Source organism: Balaenoptera physalus (genome assembly GCF_965194825.1).
Source record: "Balaenoptera physalus genome assembly, chromosome: 11".
NCBI lineage: Eukaryota > Metazoa > Chordata > Mammalia > Artiodactyla > Balaenopteridae > Balaenoptera > Balaenoptera physalus.
Window position 1 is genome coordinate 13,985,098 of NC_138896.1, and position 19,286 is coordinate 14,004,383.

General features: G+C 41.8%; 1 protein-coding gene across 1 annotated transcript in view; it reads right to left on the bottom strand.

Annotated features, from left to right (window-relative positions):
• The window catches only part of KIF13A (kinesin family member 13A), a 216,781-nt gene that overhangs the window by 8,345 nt on the left and 189,150 nt on the right, over positions 1–19,286 (bottom strand). The window contains 15 exon segments of the mRNA XM_082415147.1: positions 525–629; positions 1,143–1,294; positions 3,010–3,115; positions 4,495–4,542; positions 6,323–6,396; positions 7,358–7,514; positions 7,664–7,756; positions 8,468–8,644; positions 9,148–9,272; positions 10,640–10,695; positions 11,520–11,646; positions 13,248–13,347; positions 14,981–15,019; positions 18,235–18,381; positions 18,564–18,696. Coding sequence (XP_082271273.1) covers positions 525–629; positions 1,143–1,294; positions 3,010–3,115; positions 4,495–4,542; positions 6,323–6,396; positions 7,358–7,514; positions 7,664–7,756; positions 8,468–8,644; positions 9,148–9,272; positions 10,640–10,695; positions 11,520–11,646; positions 13,248–13,347; positions 14,981–15,019; positions 18,235–18,381; positions 18,564–18,696 — 1,639 coding nt within the window.

A 19,286-nucleotide genomic window follows, 5' to 3' on the forward strand; every position in this document is an offset into this window, starting at 1 on the left:
GAGAGGTACAGATGATGACGATGGGCAGTGATGGATGGTGGAGAGGCTACAAACTACAGGATAATCTTGACAATAGCATCAGGCAACACAAAAAAAGCTCTCAAACACCCACAGCTAAACGAAAGAATACTTACTCCAAGTAAGTGCAATTCCTCTAGGTAGATTAACTTCAGAATCTGGGCAATATGTACAGGCTCATTAGAAAGATTCAATATTAGTTAAAGTGATCTCTGTGTTATGCTTTTTAAAGATGAGAATCATTAAAAGTGGCTTTTTCCTTTTCCTAAGCAAATTTATACTAAGCAAAATAATAATAAGTAAATAAATAGAAGGAACACTTAGAAAAATCACAGGTCACGGCCACATCCATGCAAAATTTCATTACCGATGATCACATGATTTAAAAAAAAAAAGCCAAGACTCAATACAGATCTTAATTTCTTCTAAAGTATTTGGATGACTGTCTGTGAAAGGGCCTTAAACCCACCACCAGGCAATATGACAGAAATGGTTCCAGGACTTACAATCTTCTTCTCACGTTTGCTATTGTGTTCTACAGGCATGCTGCTGCCATTGCTTCCCGAGGGCACAATGCAGCCAGGGTTATGTGCCTGAGGTGGAGACATGCTCTGCAAAGGTTAAGACACACAGATGCATCACACACAGAAGACAATGACAGCCGACATACACATTAAGTACGTGCACGTTAGAAAAGCAATGCAAACACTTGTATTACGTGTGAGTAGTACAGCCAACAACTGTGCAGGCTTGAGTTAAACTACTGATGAAATCTGACAAGACTACACAAATTCTATGGCAAATAGCATAACCAAATTTATCAAATCAAAAAAAAATGCCTTTCATATTTTCAAAACACCTAGGGGACATCTCTTTCTCACTTGAAATAAATACTCTGAAAAAAGCCATAAACACAAAGAAAACAACAGCAGTAACAACAAACAAACTCTACCATGACCCTGTGTGCTTGAGAAAGAGATATTTACTCCAGAACAGGAACCATGGAGTGACAACCCATACATGTCAACATGTGGCATCTGACTTTGTTAACGCAAAGTGTTCCTTCTCCACAGGCATAACGCGTCCATTCTATTGTACGTGGTACAGACAAGTCAAGCATTTACCTCCTGGCTTAGAAGAGGCCTTGCTTCAAGCGCCATCCTTTTCTTATGCTCTTCTTTTACAGGCATTAGGGGCTTGAAAAACTTTGGCGGCTGAGGTGAGAATGCTTTAAAAGGGCTGACTGTTAAGGCATGAGGATTCTCTGACGTACAACCTGGGGAAGACAAAAGGTATGGGTTTACAGGCACAGGGCACTTTAACCAACACACAGGAAGCGAGGCAGTGACCAAGCCAGAGGAATATCTGGCGTAACAAAGAGATTAGTATGTGAATACAGTTGACCCTTGAACATCTCAGGTTTGAACTGCGTGGGTCCACTTATATGCTGCTCATGCTATGCTTTCTGAATGAAATGCTCTCTCTGCTTTTCCTTTTTTTCAATAAATATACTGTCGGCCCTCCATAGTCTCGGGTTTTTTTGGTATACGCAGGGGCTCCTGGAACCAGTCCCCCGTGAATACTCAGAGATGACTGTATTTGGCTGAGCATTAAAACGGAGGTAGGCAAAAATGCAGATATATCTACAAAGTTACAAAGAGTCATCAAAGGGCTGGACAGCAGCAAAGAAATCAGAAACCAAATTTTCTACCTTCTTTTCAAGATCCAGCTCAAGCATCAGTTAACAGACCAATTTCAACTCACGCTGATTTTTTTTTTTAACTTTTATTTATTTATTTATTTATGGCTGCGTTGGGTCTTTGTTGCTGCACGAGGGCTTTCTCTAGTTGTGGCGAGCGGGGGCTTCTCTTGTTGCAGAGCACGGGCTCTAGGCGTGCGGGCTTCAGTAGTTGTGGCACGTGGGCTCAGCAGTTGTGGCTCACGGGCTCTAGAGCACAGGCTCAGTAGTTGTGGCGCATGGGCTTAGCTGCTCCGCGGCATGTGGGATCTTCCCGGACCAGGGCTCGAACCCGTGTCCCCTGCACTGGCAGGCGGATTCCCAACCACTGCGCCACCAGGGAAGCCCCCATGCTGATTTTCTATCTCTCTGAATTCTCAGAGCCCTTATAACCTACACATGCATTTTGGCATTTTACCATTTCCTAACTTATTATTTTCTATGTACATGTCCACAGTTGGATTTTAAGATCTCGGCATCTGTCACTGCATATAGCAAGGACAGGCTCAATACATACTCAGTGAGTGAGCACTGTGTAAGTCTTCTTGCAAGTCACATTTCCCTCAAGCCACCCTGCTCCACATGACTAAAGAAGGACAATTCTTCTTTCTTGCTTTTACTCATTTCTTACCTTTTTGGGCTTCTCTTTCTCCTTCTATATTTTCTCCTCAGTTCACTGGTACAATGGCACACAGTAGGTAAAATATAAGGGATAAGTAAGGTAACAGAGCCAATTTACATATCCTAAGAATGCTGTTCCCTTCAGGGCATTGGGAGATTATATATTATATTTAGGTAATAATGTTGTCATCAATCAAATTCATTTCTGGTATCAGTTTTGAAATTTCCTTAGGGACCAGAGACATGTTCTCCTAAAATATACTTTGATTCCAGCACAAAAACATGATGGAGGTGGATATTCTTTTGGTAAAGAATGAAACCTAACCATAATGTAATAAGATATGTGTGTCTCAAAACTGACTTCAAAATCAGGAAATGACACATGAAATGTGATTTGAAAATTACAAGTGTTGCACAAAAAGCCTATTATTAATTGGATGATATAATGGATACAAAGCAAAAAAAAAAAAGTGAACAGGATATGTTCTATTCAAGAAGACAGTTTTGGATCATCTACCAAACTAGAATTTCAGCTTCCTACCATATTATATGTCATCTATAAAAAAATTTCCCCCCATGCCTTTCCTAAGAAATTATAAAGAAATAACACAGAAAAAAAATCTCACCACTACCTTCTTTACTCCTTCGAGGTGAATCCCTGGGCAAAGTTCCATAACACGATACATCCTGGTAACTGGGGCTGTAGTCAGACATGTCTAACTGGTTCTCTGGCCAACCCTACAAGGTAGAAACATGGGTTAACCGTAATTAAGTCCCTCTAAAATGAGAAATGGGGACTTCCCTGGTGATCCAGTGGTTAAGACTCTGCACTCCCAATGCAGGGGACACGGGTTCAACGCCTGGTCAGGGAACTAAGATCCCACGTGCCACGCAGTGTGCCAAAAAAAAAAAAGAGAGAGAGAGAAATGAAGCCTGATTTGAGGGTTTTTTTTTCTTTTTTCTTTTTTCTAAAAATAAATTTATTTATTTATTTATTTATTTTTGGCTGTGTTGGGTCTTCGTTTATGTGCGAGGGCTTTCTCTAGTTGCGGCAAGCGGGGGCCACTCTTCATCACGGTGCGCGGGCCTCTCACTATCGCGGCCTCTCGTTGCAGAGCACAGGCTCCAGATGCGCAGGCTCAGTAGTTGTGGCTCACGGGCTTAGTTGCTCCGCGGCATGTGGGATCTTCCCAGACCAGGGCTCGAACCCGTGTCCCCTGCATTGGCAGGCAGATTCTCAACCACTGTGCCACCAGGGAAGCCCTCTATTTTTTAATGGCAGTATGTGCTCTTCTTTATTTATTTTTATTATTAAATAGATCTAACATGTAGAAAAGTACTGAACAATATGACAAGTGCTATCATACCCAAGGTATACCTGGAGTGAATAAATGATTTAAAGACCAAACAACAACACTTTTGAGAGTAAAACAGTTCCACTGATATTTTTCCTGGGTAGTAGGCATAAGCTTGAACTTCCCCAGGCAAACTTGGTGGTACGATTACTCTACATATACTTGAGATTTAGAAGTTCCAAGCTGGCATAAGATACTAGTATACTAAAGGGAGAAACCTCTTCCTTTATATCATATAAACTTAGTTAATCCTACTTCAATTTCTTAGGAGATGTCTATCTCCAAGGATTAGATTTTAAACTTCTTGAAGACATAATCTGTGTTTATACTTTTTGAATCATCTACCGTCCCTAGAATAGTAATTTACATACAATATATGTTAAAGAAATATTTGAATATGATAATGCTGTAAAATGTCCTTAATTTCAAGTTCCTAATTTTCCCCATTTGAAATAATTTTGATTTTGCTATGGGGGACATAATACCTTAAGTCATTTAGAGTTAGACCCATAAACACACAGATATTTATTCAGTTATGTGTCGTATGATCCTGATATGGAAAGTATCATGTTAAGTAACAATGTAACACTCAGAGTGCATAGCAATTTCACACCAAGTGTTTGAACTTGGAAATGGACATGTAGAGACAATTATCTGCATCAGGTTAAGGTGGGAAGTCCAGAGATTTTAAAAACACCAAGATATCCTAACTTACCAGACTTAGATTCTACTAATAACCTGGCCATGCCCACGGGTACACACCTTATCATCATCGTCAAAGCCAGAAAGGTCTGGTCGACTAGAAGAGACCTGTAAGGGATGAATGGTTTTATCAATGTGGTTTATATATTTAACATAGCTAACTAAATAAAATATCACACATACAGTTGAAGGCTGTATGACCTTCTCCTTCCCTCCTTCTTTCTTCTAATATTTATTATTTCCTTATTTATTTGAATTTATTATAATTCTGCTCTAATATTTATCATTACCCTCTTTAAAAATATTCTGATTTTCTTTTTCTAACTTAAAATTTTTTTATCCATAAATATTTCTTTATGAATCTCTAAAAGATAAGAAATTCCTCCTCCCTTTTTAAAACCATAATACCATTATCACATCTTAAAAAAATTAAGTGATTCCTAAATAGCATCAGATATCCCATTAGCGGTCAAATGTCTATAAACATTATCACAGTTAATTTTGAATCAGGATCAAGATAGTTAATACACTGCAACTGGATGATATATCTTGTAAGTCTTTTTTAATTTATGAGTTTTCCCTTTTCTCTAGATCATTTTTTTCCTGTAACGTTTCCCACAGTCTGGATTTTGTTAAATGAATCCCTGTGGTATCATTTAACATTTTCCTCTGTCCCCTGTAAATATTAGTAGTTAGATCTACAGTCTTGACCAGACTTAGGTTCAATTTTTTTGGGGGGGTAGAATACTTCTTCATAGGTGGTCTTTCCTTACTTTTAAAGATATATGTTTTCCTCATTATTTTTAATATAATTAATATTTTAATAACATTTATAAGATCTACAAATTTCCTAACAATAGCTCTAGCTCTTTAATTTTCTCTACCATCTAGTATTCTGCAGTATAAATGGAATAATAGGAAACTTAGGGCTAAGGATTTCCCTCTAAGTACCACTTTAATGGCATCCCTCAACTACTGATATACATACCATTTTTTATTATCATTCAGTTCTAAATATATCCTAATTTCCATTATGATCTCTTCTTTGACGCCTAAATTAATTAGAAGACTTTTTTCAGTTTACAACTATATGAGTCTCCTATTATCAATTTTAAGAACTGAACCGTGGTCAGAAGAAGTAATCTGTATGAAAGAGATTATAGGGATTTGCTTTTTGGACAACTGTAAGACAACTTTCATAAATGTTTACTGTGTTTTTAATCATTATCTGACAATTCTTGAGAATGGGAAGGCAAATAACAGTTTTCCTTGAGAGGATCTGACTTTCTCTCTGCTGCTCCTGGAAAGAGGCTACTTTGAAGTGGTCCGCGTACTGCTCTGTCCTTTCTTCCCATGGCAATGCTCCCCTCCACTGGACGTAGTTTCTGTCAATTGGATTTCCTCGATGGAACGGTTGAGGAAGGTAATCAAAATAAAGACCCGGCACTATGGAAGGGTCTCTACGGAGGAGTCTGGTGCCCTATCACACTGATGGGCAGCACAGTAAGATCCACTGGGGCAGCTAGAACGGGGAATGTAAACAGACTCAAGGGCAGCACTCAGCAGCTCTGGCAGCAGGATCTCTACCTGACTCTACCATCCTTAAACCAACTACATTCAATTTACATCTCAAAAAACTTCTTTCAAGGACATAACTTTATGGAGGGAAATTTGCACGATTCCACTAAAAGCTCAGGCACGTTACATGTAACGGCTCTCTGGTAAGCTTTGCTAGAAAAGAGGAGCAGCCTTGGCACCTTGGGATGCCCACACTGGTGCCGAATGTTCTATCCCCACCTGTAAACCCTGACCGGAGGTCCCCTGACTTGCTGCACCCCAAACCCTGAGAAGCGTCACGTGGGCGGCAGCCCCTCCCGGGTGAGCTCACATTATGAACATTTGGTGTGCTGAGGCTTCGCCGCAGGTGCCGAGCTTTGGTGGAAAGCGCTTCTTTGACTGTGACTGCCTGCAAATTTGAAAAGGACATTTATTTTTCTTCCTCTGACGACAAAAGTAATATATGTTTATTGTGGAGGATTTAGAAAGTATAGAAATAAAGATCATTTCAATCTTACACTCCCTCTCCCCCCATATTTACAAAACTGTAATCGTATTGTATCCTTTTTTTTTTTTTTGCTTAATTTATCAAAAACATTTTTCATAAATAAAACCAGGAAAACTGCAGAACTAAAGACATTTATGTTGTGGATTTTTATATAGGTGGGCAGAGAAAACATGGATGAAATACCACTAACTATACATCTCACTTGGAAAATTACAATCAACTTTTATGCTGCTTGTGTTTCACTCGTGCAGCAGTTTAGGTGGGACTAAAGGAAGATTTTTCTGACAAACGCCAATCTTAGTCCTCTTGTTGTTCAAAGCACAGTTTCCATAACTTCGGCTACTGCCTCGATCGAATGACATCTCCTGTGCAGTTCCACTACCTAGTGAATTATTTTCACCTGAATATCCTGCTTTTGCCACAGAAGCTAATCTGGGTCCAAAAATCAGGGAGAGAATATGTGGTTAAGCACGTGGGCTTCGGAGTCAAGCTTTCTGGGTTCACATCCAACTTTGTACCCCTTCTTAGCTGGGTCACCTTGGGCAGGTTGGCTAACTTGTGTCAGCCTCAATTTTTTCATTTACAAATGGGAATTATGACAGTATTTACCTTGCAGGGTTATCTTGAAGATTAAATGAAATAATGTATCAATATTACTTAGGCAGTATTCAATAAAAGGTAGTCATTTGAATTTGTGTTACTATTCTGTCAAAGTAACTATTTTGTCTAATGAGAGGGCTACTCAAGTTTTTCTTCTCTGATAGATTGAGAGAGAAGGTGTTTGGGAAATACATTCATCTTTGTCCATTTGGGGTGAAGGCTGGTGATCTCACCCTCTGGTCCAGATGCTGCAGTTACTTGCCTGCCGGAGCCGTTCCAGGCTCAGGATGTTCTCCACCTGCAGCACGCCTCGCGTATACTTCTCGATGTACGTCTCCCCGTCTGCTGTGCCTTCGTTCTCACTCCTCGCTGCCAGGAGAGCCAGAGTCTCCCGGTCTTCAATCTCCTCTGTTGCCTAAAGAGACAAGAAGGCAATTAGAATACTTGTACCTGAACAACATTTTTCTCAAAACTGTGGTGAGAAAATTATTTAAAAGTTTTGAGATTTAACGCATTCTCCAATACTCACATTTTGATATTTTTAAAAAGTAATACATACTTTACCTTTGGTATGTTGGATACTATTTCATAGGTTACACCACAGGAATAAAATATATTCTTCAGTGATATTCTCCTCTTTAAACTCTGGGTGAAACTCTGGTAGAAAAGGAAAGCTGAATTAAGCAATGTGGAAAATATAAGTTATTTAGTACTTTACAAATTGTAAAAGCATCATCAATTACTATGTTTTTGATATACACACAACACTTAGTAAAACAGAAAAAAACTGAATGGAAAAATCCTTGTCTCCAATCCTGAAGGACAATAAATTCCAGCTGTCATTTAGGGATTAGATTGCAGAATTTGCAGCCCATCCAGGGTTTTTCTGTGGTTGCTTCTTTTTCCCACTTGCCGTCTTTCTACTTGATCTTGTCAGGGTTTAATGAATCTATCTTGGCACAGTCAGAAGTCAACTCAGAGGATCAGTTTTCCTGACAGCACCTCTGAGATGAGATCTGGGGAAGCATTAGGATACAGATTTCTTTGGAGCCTGCCTTTGTCCTGGTTTTGTCACTAACCCTCTTGGACCAGGCGCTTAACCTTTTTCAAACAATAAAATGTCATAACTCCACTGCCTCCTAGGATTATGGGCTTCAAATCGGTCAAGGTGGAAAAGTCCTTTGGTGGATGACATTTACCTCTGCTATCCTCATACCCTGTTATCTTGGATAAATGAGAATCAGATTATAACCTGGTAGCGATTTGCACAGCCACTGTATTAACACCCCAAAACACTACTTTGTGATAGAGAGAAGGAAAAAACTTTGTGCTCATGTATGAAACGGCACAATCAGGCCCCGTTACTACCTGTTTGTTGTAAATATTGGCTGCAATCCGTTTTCGTAATACCAGCTCCATAGCAGCCGGGTGGCTGAGCTGGACTGTGGTCTTCACTATCAGGTAAATCCGTTCATTTTGTGGGGTGACCCTATTCAAGTGAACGGAATCATGCACCGAGGAGTCCCAGGAGGCTGTGGCTGAAACCTAGGGATGGGGGAAGGATGGGGACATGGAAACAAGACAACTCAGGTGCAGCAGTTTTACGTCATGCACTAGAAAGAAAATAAATGCAACTGTACGTCGAATCATAGATGTTTTTCCTCGCCTTTTTAAAAGAAATATTTATTTATTTATTTATTATTAATTTTGGCTGCAAGGGGTCTTAGTTGCGGCATGCGGGATCTTTAGTTGCAGCATGCGGGATCTTTAGTTGTGGCACACGGGCTTCTTAGTTGCGGCATGCATGCGGGATCTAGTTCCCCAACCAGGTGTCGAACCCAGGCCCCCTGCATTGGGAGCGCAGAGTCTTACCCACTGGACCACCAGGTAAGTCCCTCCTTGCCTTTTTGACAACACACACATTCTATTTTTTAACGTTCCCAGTCCTCTTCCCCGAAGCCCAGACCACAGCAGTTTAATGGGCAGAGAGGCCCACAGGCATGTGCATTAATCTGAAGCCCTTTAAGAGATTCTTAAAGGTCAGTTACCTCCTCATCACTGTGCTTTATGATGGGCAGGTAGAAAAACTGGCTGCCATGCTCCTTGGGGAGGATGGAGTTCACGCCCGATGCATGGGGGCCCACAAGCTGCTCATTGGCACTGAGGTCATCCGCTGACCAAGTCCAGGGCACAGAAGCAAAAGTGGGGGAAACAGATTTTTAAAGCAAGCATCCAAAATTTTTAAATATGCTTTTTACAGATGAAGTTTACATGTAATGCAATTTTATTTAGTTTTTCATTCCTGCAGTTGTAACAGCAACTCCACTAACTACAACAACTTCTATCCTTTACAGAAACAACTCCAGGAGCCAAAAAGGTGCCTTTGTGCCTCTCCTATAAATGGACTGAATATATTCTATATGTAGTCCTGGGAGCAAATATTTTCACTACATAAACACACCTTAGAATTTTGCTGCTTTCTGTCAATTCCTCCTACAACGTAGTGTTAAGTTTGTGGTCCTACTTGCATAACTTACACTAAATTAGAGATTTGAGTGGTTATCGCTTCTCGGCCTTTTGGCTAAGATCAAGTGTAGAGATTTGAGTGGTTAAATGATCAATTTAGAAACAAAGTTCTGAGCACTTGGGAGAAATGTGAAGACCATCTTTTTCCAATACCCTACCCAGTGTAGGATTCACCCTTCACAAATCTCTGTATATAGTCATCCAGTCTTTGCTTGTATAATGGGGAACCTCCAATTATGGGGAACTCACCACTTCATGAGGCAACGGTCTATTTCTAGGCTTTTAAAAAAACTGTTCATATGAAGAGCCAAAGCCAACCTCCTGTGTCTTCCATTCATCCATTACTGGTCTTCCCGCCAGAAGACAGGTTTTCAGGCTGTGCTCTGAGGATCCCAAGGGCCCTGCAGAAGGGCCTGCCAGAGCCTGCCCATCCCCAAACTCAGCAACTCTGCTTCCGTATTCCACACATGGGGTTCCATTTACAAGTTCACATTGAAAATGGATTTTACTGCTAAAACACATTGAAAACCCTTGTTCTATATTCGCCCAGGTTCAATCTAATTTCTACAGTAAAGGACAACCCTTCATTCAGGGTTACAGATGATCGTGTTCTAGAAACAAAACAAATGGGGGTGGGGTGGGGAGCAAAGGGCACCAGTCAGAAATGCAGATTCCTGGGCACCTGCAATGCATAAAGATTCAGATCTCTAAGGGCGATTACCTTCTCAGGTAATTTCCATGTCCGTTTCTGTTTCAGAGCAATAACTGCTCTCATGCCTTTGTATGCAGTTCTCAATCTCTCAAGTGCTGTCTTTTTAAGAATAAATTTCCACATCTGTCTTCTAGTGATTCGACATGTCATGGCTTTATATATTTTGTTGGAGTAAAAATGTCACCTAAATATGGCATGTGCGTGTTTAGGCAAGTGACTTAAGGGTCAAAGTACTGCGGGTCTGATTAGATTACAAACCTAATTCAATGTGGTAAGCCTTGGAACGTCAGGTTCAAACTTACCGTTCAAATCAAGGAAGAGAACAGGTATGTGGGTTTCCATTCCAGGTGGTGGGATCCTAAATTTAATAACAATATTTAATCATAACAAAATATGTGTTTTACATCTTGTTAAATAACCAAACACGACAGAGGCATGAAAGCAGAAGAGAACCACTGTGGAGTCAGATACAGGTTCTACAAATGAGATATTTTCACAGATCTTGTCACCCTTCTTAACACAAATCATGGGAATTATGTGACTTATATAAAGAACTACCAGTCATATGAATTACATGTAATTAATTGAAACACAGATTATTTGAAGCCTTTCTGAGAATCATTCTAGTGATGGGAAGAAGGGAAGTGGCTATTGTTAGAGGAGGAACAGGGGACAGGAGCGATTTGCCTCCAGAGCCCAGGATCGCATGCTGTTTCTTCTGGGCATTAGGACTGACTGATAAACCCACTGACTGACTGATCATTGTGGATGTAGCGCTTAAGTGCTGACTCTATGTTGAGTCAAAATAAACAGGCAGGAGGGCAAATAAGAAGGCATATTTTCTTCCCTTTTCAAGTATGCTCTGGAAACACCCTTCTTTCGACCCAAGATATGAGAATGTCTGGAGATCAGGTAATCATGTCCAAGGGGCTCATGCCAAGGGCTGGAGGACTGTCTATCTGACTCCCGGCCAGTGGTAAGTGCTCGCTGGCTTCCTGTGAGTGGAAGATGGTTGCAGTGGGCAAGAAGAAGAGGGAGGGGAGCACTAGGGTTGGTTGGCCCTTCCCTGGACAGCTCACGGTACTTAACATTTTCTGCGACAATCCTGGCAGGTCACTCGCATGACCCGCCAGAGACCACAGCACCCGCGTCAGGCCTGCCCGGAAGGAAGGGCAGACTCACCAGTCAGCAGGCGCCCCGGGGATCCCGCTGCCCGGTGCGGGCACCAGCACGGCATTCCGCTCCTCCGTCAGCCCTACCCACTGCTCCACCAGGCGGGCTTCCCGCTCCACATCATCCTCCGTCTTCTCTGCGGGACAAAACGAGGGCATGAGCGCCAAGAGGGAGAAAGGACAGTTTCTAAATTTAAATCTATTTGCACTCAGTGGTACCCACAAGTGCCTTAAACATCCACGGTGTCCCAAGTAGGGAATTGAGGCTTTGAAGTTTAAGACGGAGCACCAAGACAAGCTCAGAGAGGCTAGGACGCTAGCCTAACAGATCATAAACCCAGGAAGAGTGGAAAGAGCACTGGAACAGGGATTAGAAGACTTGGGTTATTTTACTAGTTCTGTAATGTTGGAAGGTCATTCAACAGATGAGTCTTAGCTTCCTAATTTGTCAAATAGGGTTAATACAAGTCATATCTACTTCACGCACCTGTCAGAAGGACCAAGTGCAATAATGGATGTGACATTGCTTTATAAAACCACACATCATTTTATAAGGATAGAGGATTAAAAAACACCATATATTGCACTCTGCAAAACTAACTTTTGTTTTCCTTCATGCTCGTTATGAAAGGGATTTTATTTGATCTATTTTGCAATCCTCTTAGCCTAGTTCAACTCTGGAGTTACCTGGGCATAGGCAAAGTGAGTTTTCATTAGCAGGTTGAGTGCACGCACACACACACACACACACACACACACACACACACTGAGGCCAAGAGCAGAACGCGGAGCCAAGATGTTTTACTGGGGGAGGACTTTCGCTGACTTCTACGTGAAGCGGATTCACATTCAGAACATGTCCTTTGGTGGAGAACCAACCACACTGGGTGAATCGTTCACTCAGGATGAGAAACCGGGGTTTTTTTTGTTTTTAATTCATTTTTACTTATTTATTTTTGGCTGTGTTGGGTCTTCGTTGCGCTGCGCGGGCTTCTCATTGCAGTGGCTTCTCTTGTTGTGGAGCACAGCTCTAGGGGCGCGGGCTAGTAGTTGTGGTGCGTGGGCTAGTAGTTGTGGCTCATGGGCTCTAGAGCACAGGCTCAGTAGTTGTGGGGCATGGGCTTAGCTGCTCCGCGGCATGTGGGATCTTCCCGGACCAGGGCACGAACCTGTGTCCCCTGCATTGGCAGGCAGATTCTCAACCACTGCATCACCAGGGAAGCCTGAAACCGGGGTTTTAAGCGCAGATTTCTGCTCTAGAATCCAAGTGGCCATTGCAAGCGTAAGCAAACCGAATCCTTGGAGCTGGGTGGTGGTGAGTGGAGCTGCAGGCCGGCTTCAGGCCACCCCGAAGGAGCCAAGAGCGTGGCTACCGCCCAATGGTAGCCGCGGCCCACCTGCCAAGTGTCGTGGCTTCAGAAGTGACCCTTTAGCTGCTGTCAGTCCCAGGTTCTGAGCCTGGAATACCTCATGTGGAGATGTCGATATTGATGGCATTTGCATTCATCAAAACAAAATCTGAATTTAACGTTTAATGTCGGTTAACTCAAGTAATGAAACATTACTTTCAAATTCAGAGCCTGCTTAAACACTGTACACTAATGATTCACTAACATCTATAACTGTTATAGGGTCAAAAAGCTAAGATACAGCAGTCCAGCTAAGGGAGGAAAACAGCCTACCACTACTGTCTAGAAGTGAAAAAACTACTCTCAGCCAAGACTTTAATCTCACATACCTTTTTTATTGCTGACTTTTTTAATCTGTTCATCCAGGTATTCTCGCCGTTTAATGAGGGCATCAGACCACCTCTCTCTCACACAGTTTAAGTCTTCTTCCTGGCATCAGGGAGGGAAAACATTTTCCTGTAGAGTGCACAGATAACTATTTCTTTTAAAAAAAAAAAGATGCTTAAATTGATTAGGAAACTTTTCATTAGGAAAGGCCATTGAACATTGCCGTGTGATTAATATGCAAGAAAGCAAAGAGGCCTCAGGAACACTGCATGCTGATTGAGGATCCCATGACTCAGAAATCAGAGCCCCCGGATTTCCAAAAAGATAATTATACTTAAAAAGCAAGAGAAGCTCAAACTACACCAGCTGCTGGATGCGTCTTATACGATATGTGCGTGTATGTATTTAAGTCGTAGCTATTTGTTTGAAGCGTTTGTGATTCTAAGCAGGAGGACACCAGAAACAGAGCCCAAATCACAAAGCAGCAAATGGAAAACGACAGGCGTTTTCATCATTCATAGCTCGACGGCTGGATAAGATGTATTTTCTGAAAGGCAAAGAATAGATCGGTGGAGAACTTTTCAAACTTGCTGCAAAGGCTTTACCTCCAACCGCTACCACGAGGCTAACCGAAAACTTCCCATGCAAGAAGCCAACATGCAGTCAGCCATGCTGAGAACGCCCAGAAGCAGCCGCTGGACTCGCCCGTGAACCACGTGGCAGGAAGCGCACGGACAGCCACAGGACGTTAGTTAGTGGCGTTGCTGAGATCCAAGGGGATACTGGTATTTCCCCTACCAGTTGTTTTTACTTGCTTGTTTTCTTTCTTGGTAAAAATTATGAGGTGGGAAAGACACCTACCAATTCTATTCAGGATGCTCTCTGACTTGCCTAATTCCAGCCTAACCCTTAAGACGTTACATTAAGAGCAGACACCTGAGAACTTCTGAGGCTTTACCTACAGTGGACCCACATTTTACTTATAGGAAGGCACACCAGGAAAACATGCTTTTAAAATTCATGTAGAGAATCAGTACAAAGACTGGGAACCAACCCAGAAAACTTCATCTTGGTTTGCCACCTTGACCATTAATTACTGTTACCCCACATTCCATGGACAGTAGTAGGCCAGTCAGCCCTGACTAGGTAAAATTTCACATTTGCATATATTTTTTCTCCCCTAGATTTCCAAGAAGAGATTTAAAGCTGAGAGTTAAATTCTCCAGGTTATGAATAAGATTGGCCTTAAAGAGAGAAGAAAACTGGCTAAACAAAACTATGTGCTTAAAAGGTCTTCAGTTTTCCTATCCGGCAAAAGTCTTTAAAAATACGATGGCACGTTAGAACAGTACTACTCTCTTGGATATAAGGAGCTAACTGCAGGTTCACATAGGAAAGACAGGTCTACTTAAAGATTATGGATGGATAACTACAATTCTTAAGATCACCAATTTAATACAGTGAGAGTGGTCTTGTTTAGAAAGGCTTTACGAGCTAGCAATTTGAGATAGCATAGCAAAAAAGCAGTATCTGCTTATAAATTTTGAACTGACAGGGAAATCTATAGAAATAGTATTGTATCACTGATTACACTGAAAGCAAACCAAAAGCGAGTGAGAACTGCATATGCTTGCTCTACGGTCCTCCTTTCCTCCTCCCTGCCCTCGGCTTTGCGAATGCTGGCAATTAGCAGCAGCTGTGCCCCATGCCACAGGACTGACAGCAGCAGTAATACCTGGTAACTATCCATATCATCACCATCCTCATCATCTCTCTGGTAGGGAAAAAATAAACACAAAGGACATGCATTTTTTTTTTCTTGAACAGCACACAAGGAAAATAAGTCTTTAAGCTTAACACACACATTACAATGGATAGCACACACAACATCGGCATAATAAAACATTTAACCGAATCTCAAAAAGTGGATGTAATTCACTTGTCTATAATTACTTAAAGAATTTAAGATTTAATTTTTTTTCTTTAATAGAGAAAGCAGTGATTTAAAAATGGGAACTCTCTCAGATTCTCTTAGCTGGGGATCGGACACAACCCCGCTGGGTCAGGCCTTATGGCACTGTTATGCAAACAGTTGCTATTTGTTTCTGGGTGAGCTATTTGACTGAGATTTAGAATGGGCAGAACTAGAAAGGACTTTAGGGAGTCTCCTGCTCAACCTCCTGGTTTTAGCTGTGAGGCAGCTAAGGCCTGAAGGATGAAATGACTGAAACCAAGGTTCAAACGGATAGTGGCAGGGTCAGGACTGGAGGCCAGGTCTGCACCCTTGTCCCTGCACCACACCACTGTCACTGTGAAATCATCACGGGGAAGACCCACCGGGAAGCTAAGACTCCACGTACAGTCAGCCCTCCTTATCCGCAGGTTCCACATCTGCAGATTCAACCAACCACAGAAACTTCCTGATCGGAGGGCCGATTGTACTAGGTCATTTTATATTAGAGACTTGAACATTCTCAGATTTTAGTATCCAAGGGGGGGAGGGTTCTGGAACCAATCCCCCCAGATACCGAGGGAAGACTGTAGAAGGTTCTGTATACTGTACCACCGCAGTAAGAGCACAGCCCACTATTTTGGATACATGGCTCTATCATTATCCACTGTTGGATATGTCAGTATCCATGCCAATCAGGTGAGAAAAATCAGAACTGTCCTAAACCCATGGCAACATTTTACAATAATTACATAAACTAAGCATTTTGGCAAAACATTTGCAAAACAAAATCATCGTGTGGAAAAAAACAGGGTTTTAGTTGAGACAATTTTCCTTAGAAACAAGAATAAAGAGGGAATTCCCTGGTGGTCCAGTGGTTGGGACTCTCTGCTCTCACTGCCGAGGGCCTGGGTTCAATCCCTGGTTGGGGAACTAAAATGCCACAAGCTGTGCAGCCAAAAAAAAAAGAAAGAAACAAGAATAAAGAAATCCCCATTTGTAGAGAATATCCATCTCTATGGAGGCAGGTTCTACTCAAAATGAATACTGGGCCATGTAACAATCTTCTTTCATTTTTCTATGGTTATTGGAGGGTTAATATTAAAAAAGGAACTGGAGTGGCCTAGTCAGACAAAAGACAAACTTTTTTTTCAAATGCCTTAAGAAGTATAATTACATTATTTTCATATCTAAATATACTGTCTTTTAAAAGTGCTTTCAAAATACTGTTAAGATTATTCTCTCTGTAGACTTTAAAATAAACTTTAGTTTTAGTTTGGTAACCATCATTTTCATTTGGATAACTCTTAACTTCAGTAGTAAGCACACTACTGAAATAATTTTTCTCGAATTAATTCCTCCTATTAATGAATAAAGTACAAACAGCTCTAATTTATCATTATCTTTTAGGCTAAGAAGATACTTCTATTCACCGAAAACTAGCTTGAGCTTTCATGATGTAGAACCATTGTGACATCAGCATATTCTGGATTGGCTCAAGCTATTGCATCAAAATAATTCTGAAGTACTATGTCAACAACAAAAATGGTACTGGACATGACCTTGAGCATGGCAGCAAAGAAAAATAAAAGCTTTAAAACAGTCACCGTTTAAATTTGCATGACAGATACTGTAAGAAGAGCATTCAGCACTGGGGGAAGGCAGATATTTGAGAGCTCAAATGTTGACAAAAATCAGTTTTAACTCAAGAGGTACAGCTGTTTTTAAAAGTGCAAATAATCAATCCTTGCAATGCTCATCGAACGGGAATAGTCAGCCAGTTGATGATGCATGTTCATAGGTCACAGTTCACACACACAGATTCAAAGTTGTATCTAAGATCAGAGATTTATTGAGCCACAAAATTTTACGGCAGAAAGGGACCTCAGAGAATTATTACATCTACCTCATCGTTTCGGAGGAAAGAAAAAGGGAACTCGAAGTTTAAATTACCCAGTTAAGTCAAACAAAGCTTAAGAACCCAGGTCTCCTCACTCCAAGTCTGTGCTCTTTCTACCAGGCCCTGCAGTTGCCCCCAGAGCTGATGGCCAAGTGAGGGACAACCCAACTTCCACTCCACATACAGCGAAAAGTCTGGCGGAGAAGCCTCCCTGGAAACAGCAGACTCCGGCCTCACAACTCCATTCATGCTCTTCCCAGGCTTTGAGTCGGAGGCAGTTTTGGCCTGGGATGAGGAAGGCAGTGTCTGACACAGCTGCGCCTTCCTGACGGCCCAACAGTCCAAGCCAATGTTGCAGTAAAGTCTTTGCTGCCATGAAGCCAAAAGGAAACTGAGATGGAAGATGAATCCTTCTCAAGATAGGCTGGGCTTACGCCCAGACTCCACGGAGAAAAGGTTTCTCCCCATCATGACAGGGAGTGAGGGAACCAGCATTCAGCGGTCTGATTCTTCCCAGTCCCCAACTACATCTGATAGTAAAGTGCGGACTTGGTGAAGCACATGCGTTCTTTCAGGCCCCTGGGGACACGTTCCTGATCTTAAAGTTTACTGTGACTGGTAAATAAGATGAATTCTTAGATGGTTCCTTCTTTTAATTTTTTTTTAAGTGAGAAAAGAAGGTTCAGCAAAAGGAGACTTAATGAACAAAAATGATCATGAGGACAACTTTCAATTAAAAAAAAAAAGTAAAGCTTTCAGAGAGCTGGTTAATTATGCCAGTGTATGGGGGCAACTTTCTATTAATAAAAGTGGATCAGGCCAAAGCCTGCAGTATCAAACACCCAACATAATTCGGGCCAGATATAAAATAAATCCTGCCTAAAGTAAATGAGCACTACAGCATTGATGTGTGTTTATAAATAAAATTATTATTAATCGGCACTAAGCCAATACAGTAATTTAAACCTAGCAAAAAGGCAACGGACGGAAATATGGATGGGGTGGCGGGGGCCGATATATGCTTAAGGCAAGGAGTTCAGTTATATTCCTGAACAGGTCTCCGTCACAGATCACTGACTGCCTTAATTCTGCATTAACCAATCTTTGTTAAATACTATTTGCAATCTATTGGTCTCACCTGGTAACTGTCCAGCCCTCTCTGGAGCTTGGTGGACCTGGCAGTCACGCAGCCAATGGAGATGGACAAGATAGCTTCGACCATGAGTGGCAGTGTCCCAGAATGCTGGACAGGCTTCACTGTGACTTGCACTCTCCGGGAATGACCCTGCAGAGGTGGGGGTGTGATGCGGAAATGGGGGCCAGGAATGGGGATGGGGAGGGATGGGGGAAGAGGATCAAGGACGGGGAAAGAATTAGGGAACAAAGAGGCAAATAACTAGAAAATTCCAGAAACTGTAAGAGTGGGACAGGGAGAAAACACGAAAGAAGCAAAGACAAACCTAGTACCTGTCTGAGTTGAAAGACACCTCCTGTGATGACATCTTTTGCCTGGTGAAGCTCCACAGCAGCGTACTCCCCCAGCTCATTCAGCTCTAGTATGGAGATCCACATCTCTATCCTGCGAGTAACCTCGTTCCACCTGCAGAAACACGTGCCAACAAACAACCATGTCAATGTCCGGGACATTATTAGCAACAGGAAGAAGCCCCCAGTACCTGAGCACTTACTATCCGTGAGGCACTGTGCTATGTGTGTCACATAGATTATTTTCTTGTTTAACACTCAAAACAATCCTGCGGTATAGGTTCTTTTCATTTATTTTATTGATGTATACCTTACATTCAGTGAACTGTCCAGATCTCAGGCGTAGACTTGGAGGGATCGTGACAAATGCATACACCTGTGCATACACCCCGCCATCACCACAGCAGGTTTGCTCAGGCCCCTTCCCACTCTATCCCCACACCACCTGCAGCAGCTGTGTAACCTCACAGATTAGTTTTACCTGTTCTAGAATTTCATATAGAAGGAATCATGTAGTATTTTACTCTTCTAGGTCTGGCTCCTTTGATTCAGAACAATGTTTGTGAGATTCATCCACAATATGTAAGAGTGGGACAGAGTTCTTTTTTATTTTTGAGTAATATTCTATTATATGACTAATAACACAATTTGTTTATCAAACATTCTCACACTGAAGGACATCGGGTTGTTTACAGTTTGGGGGAT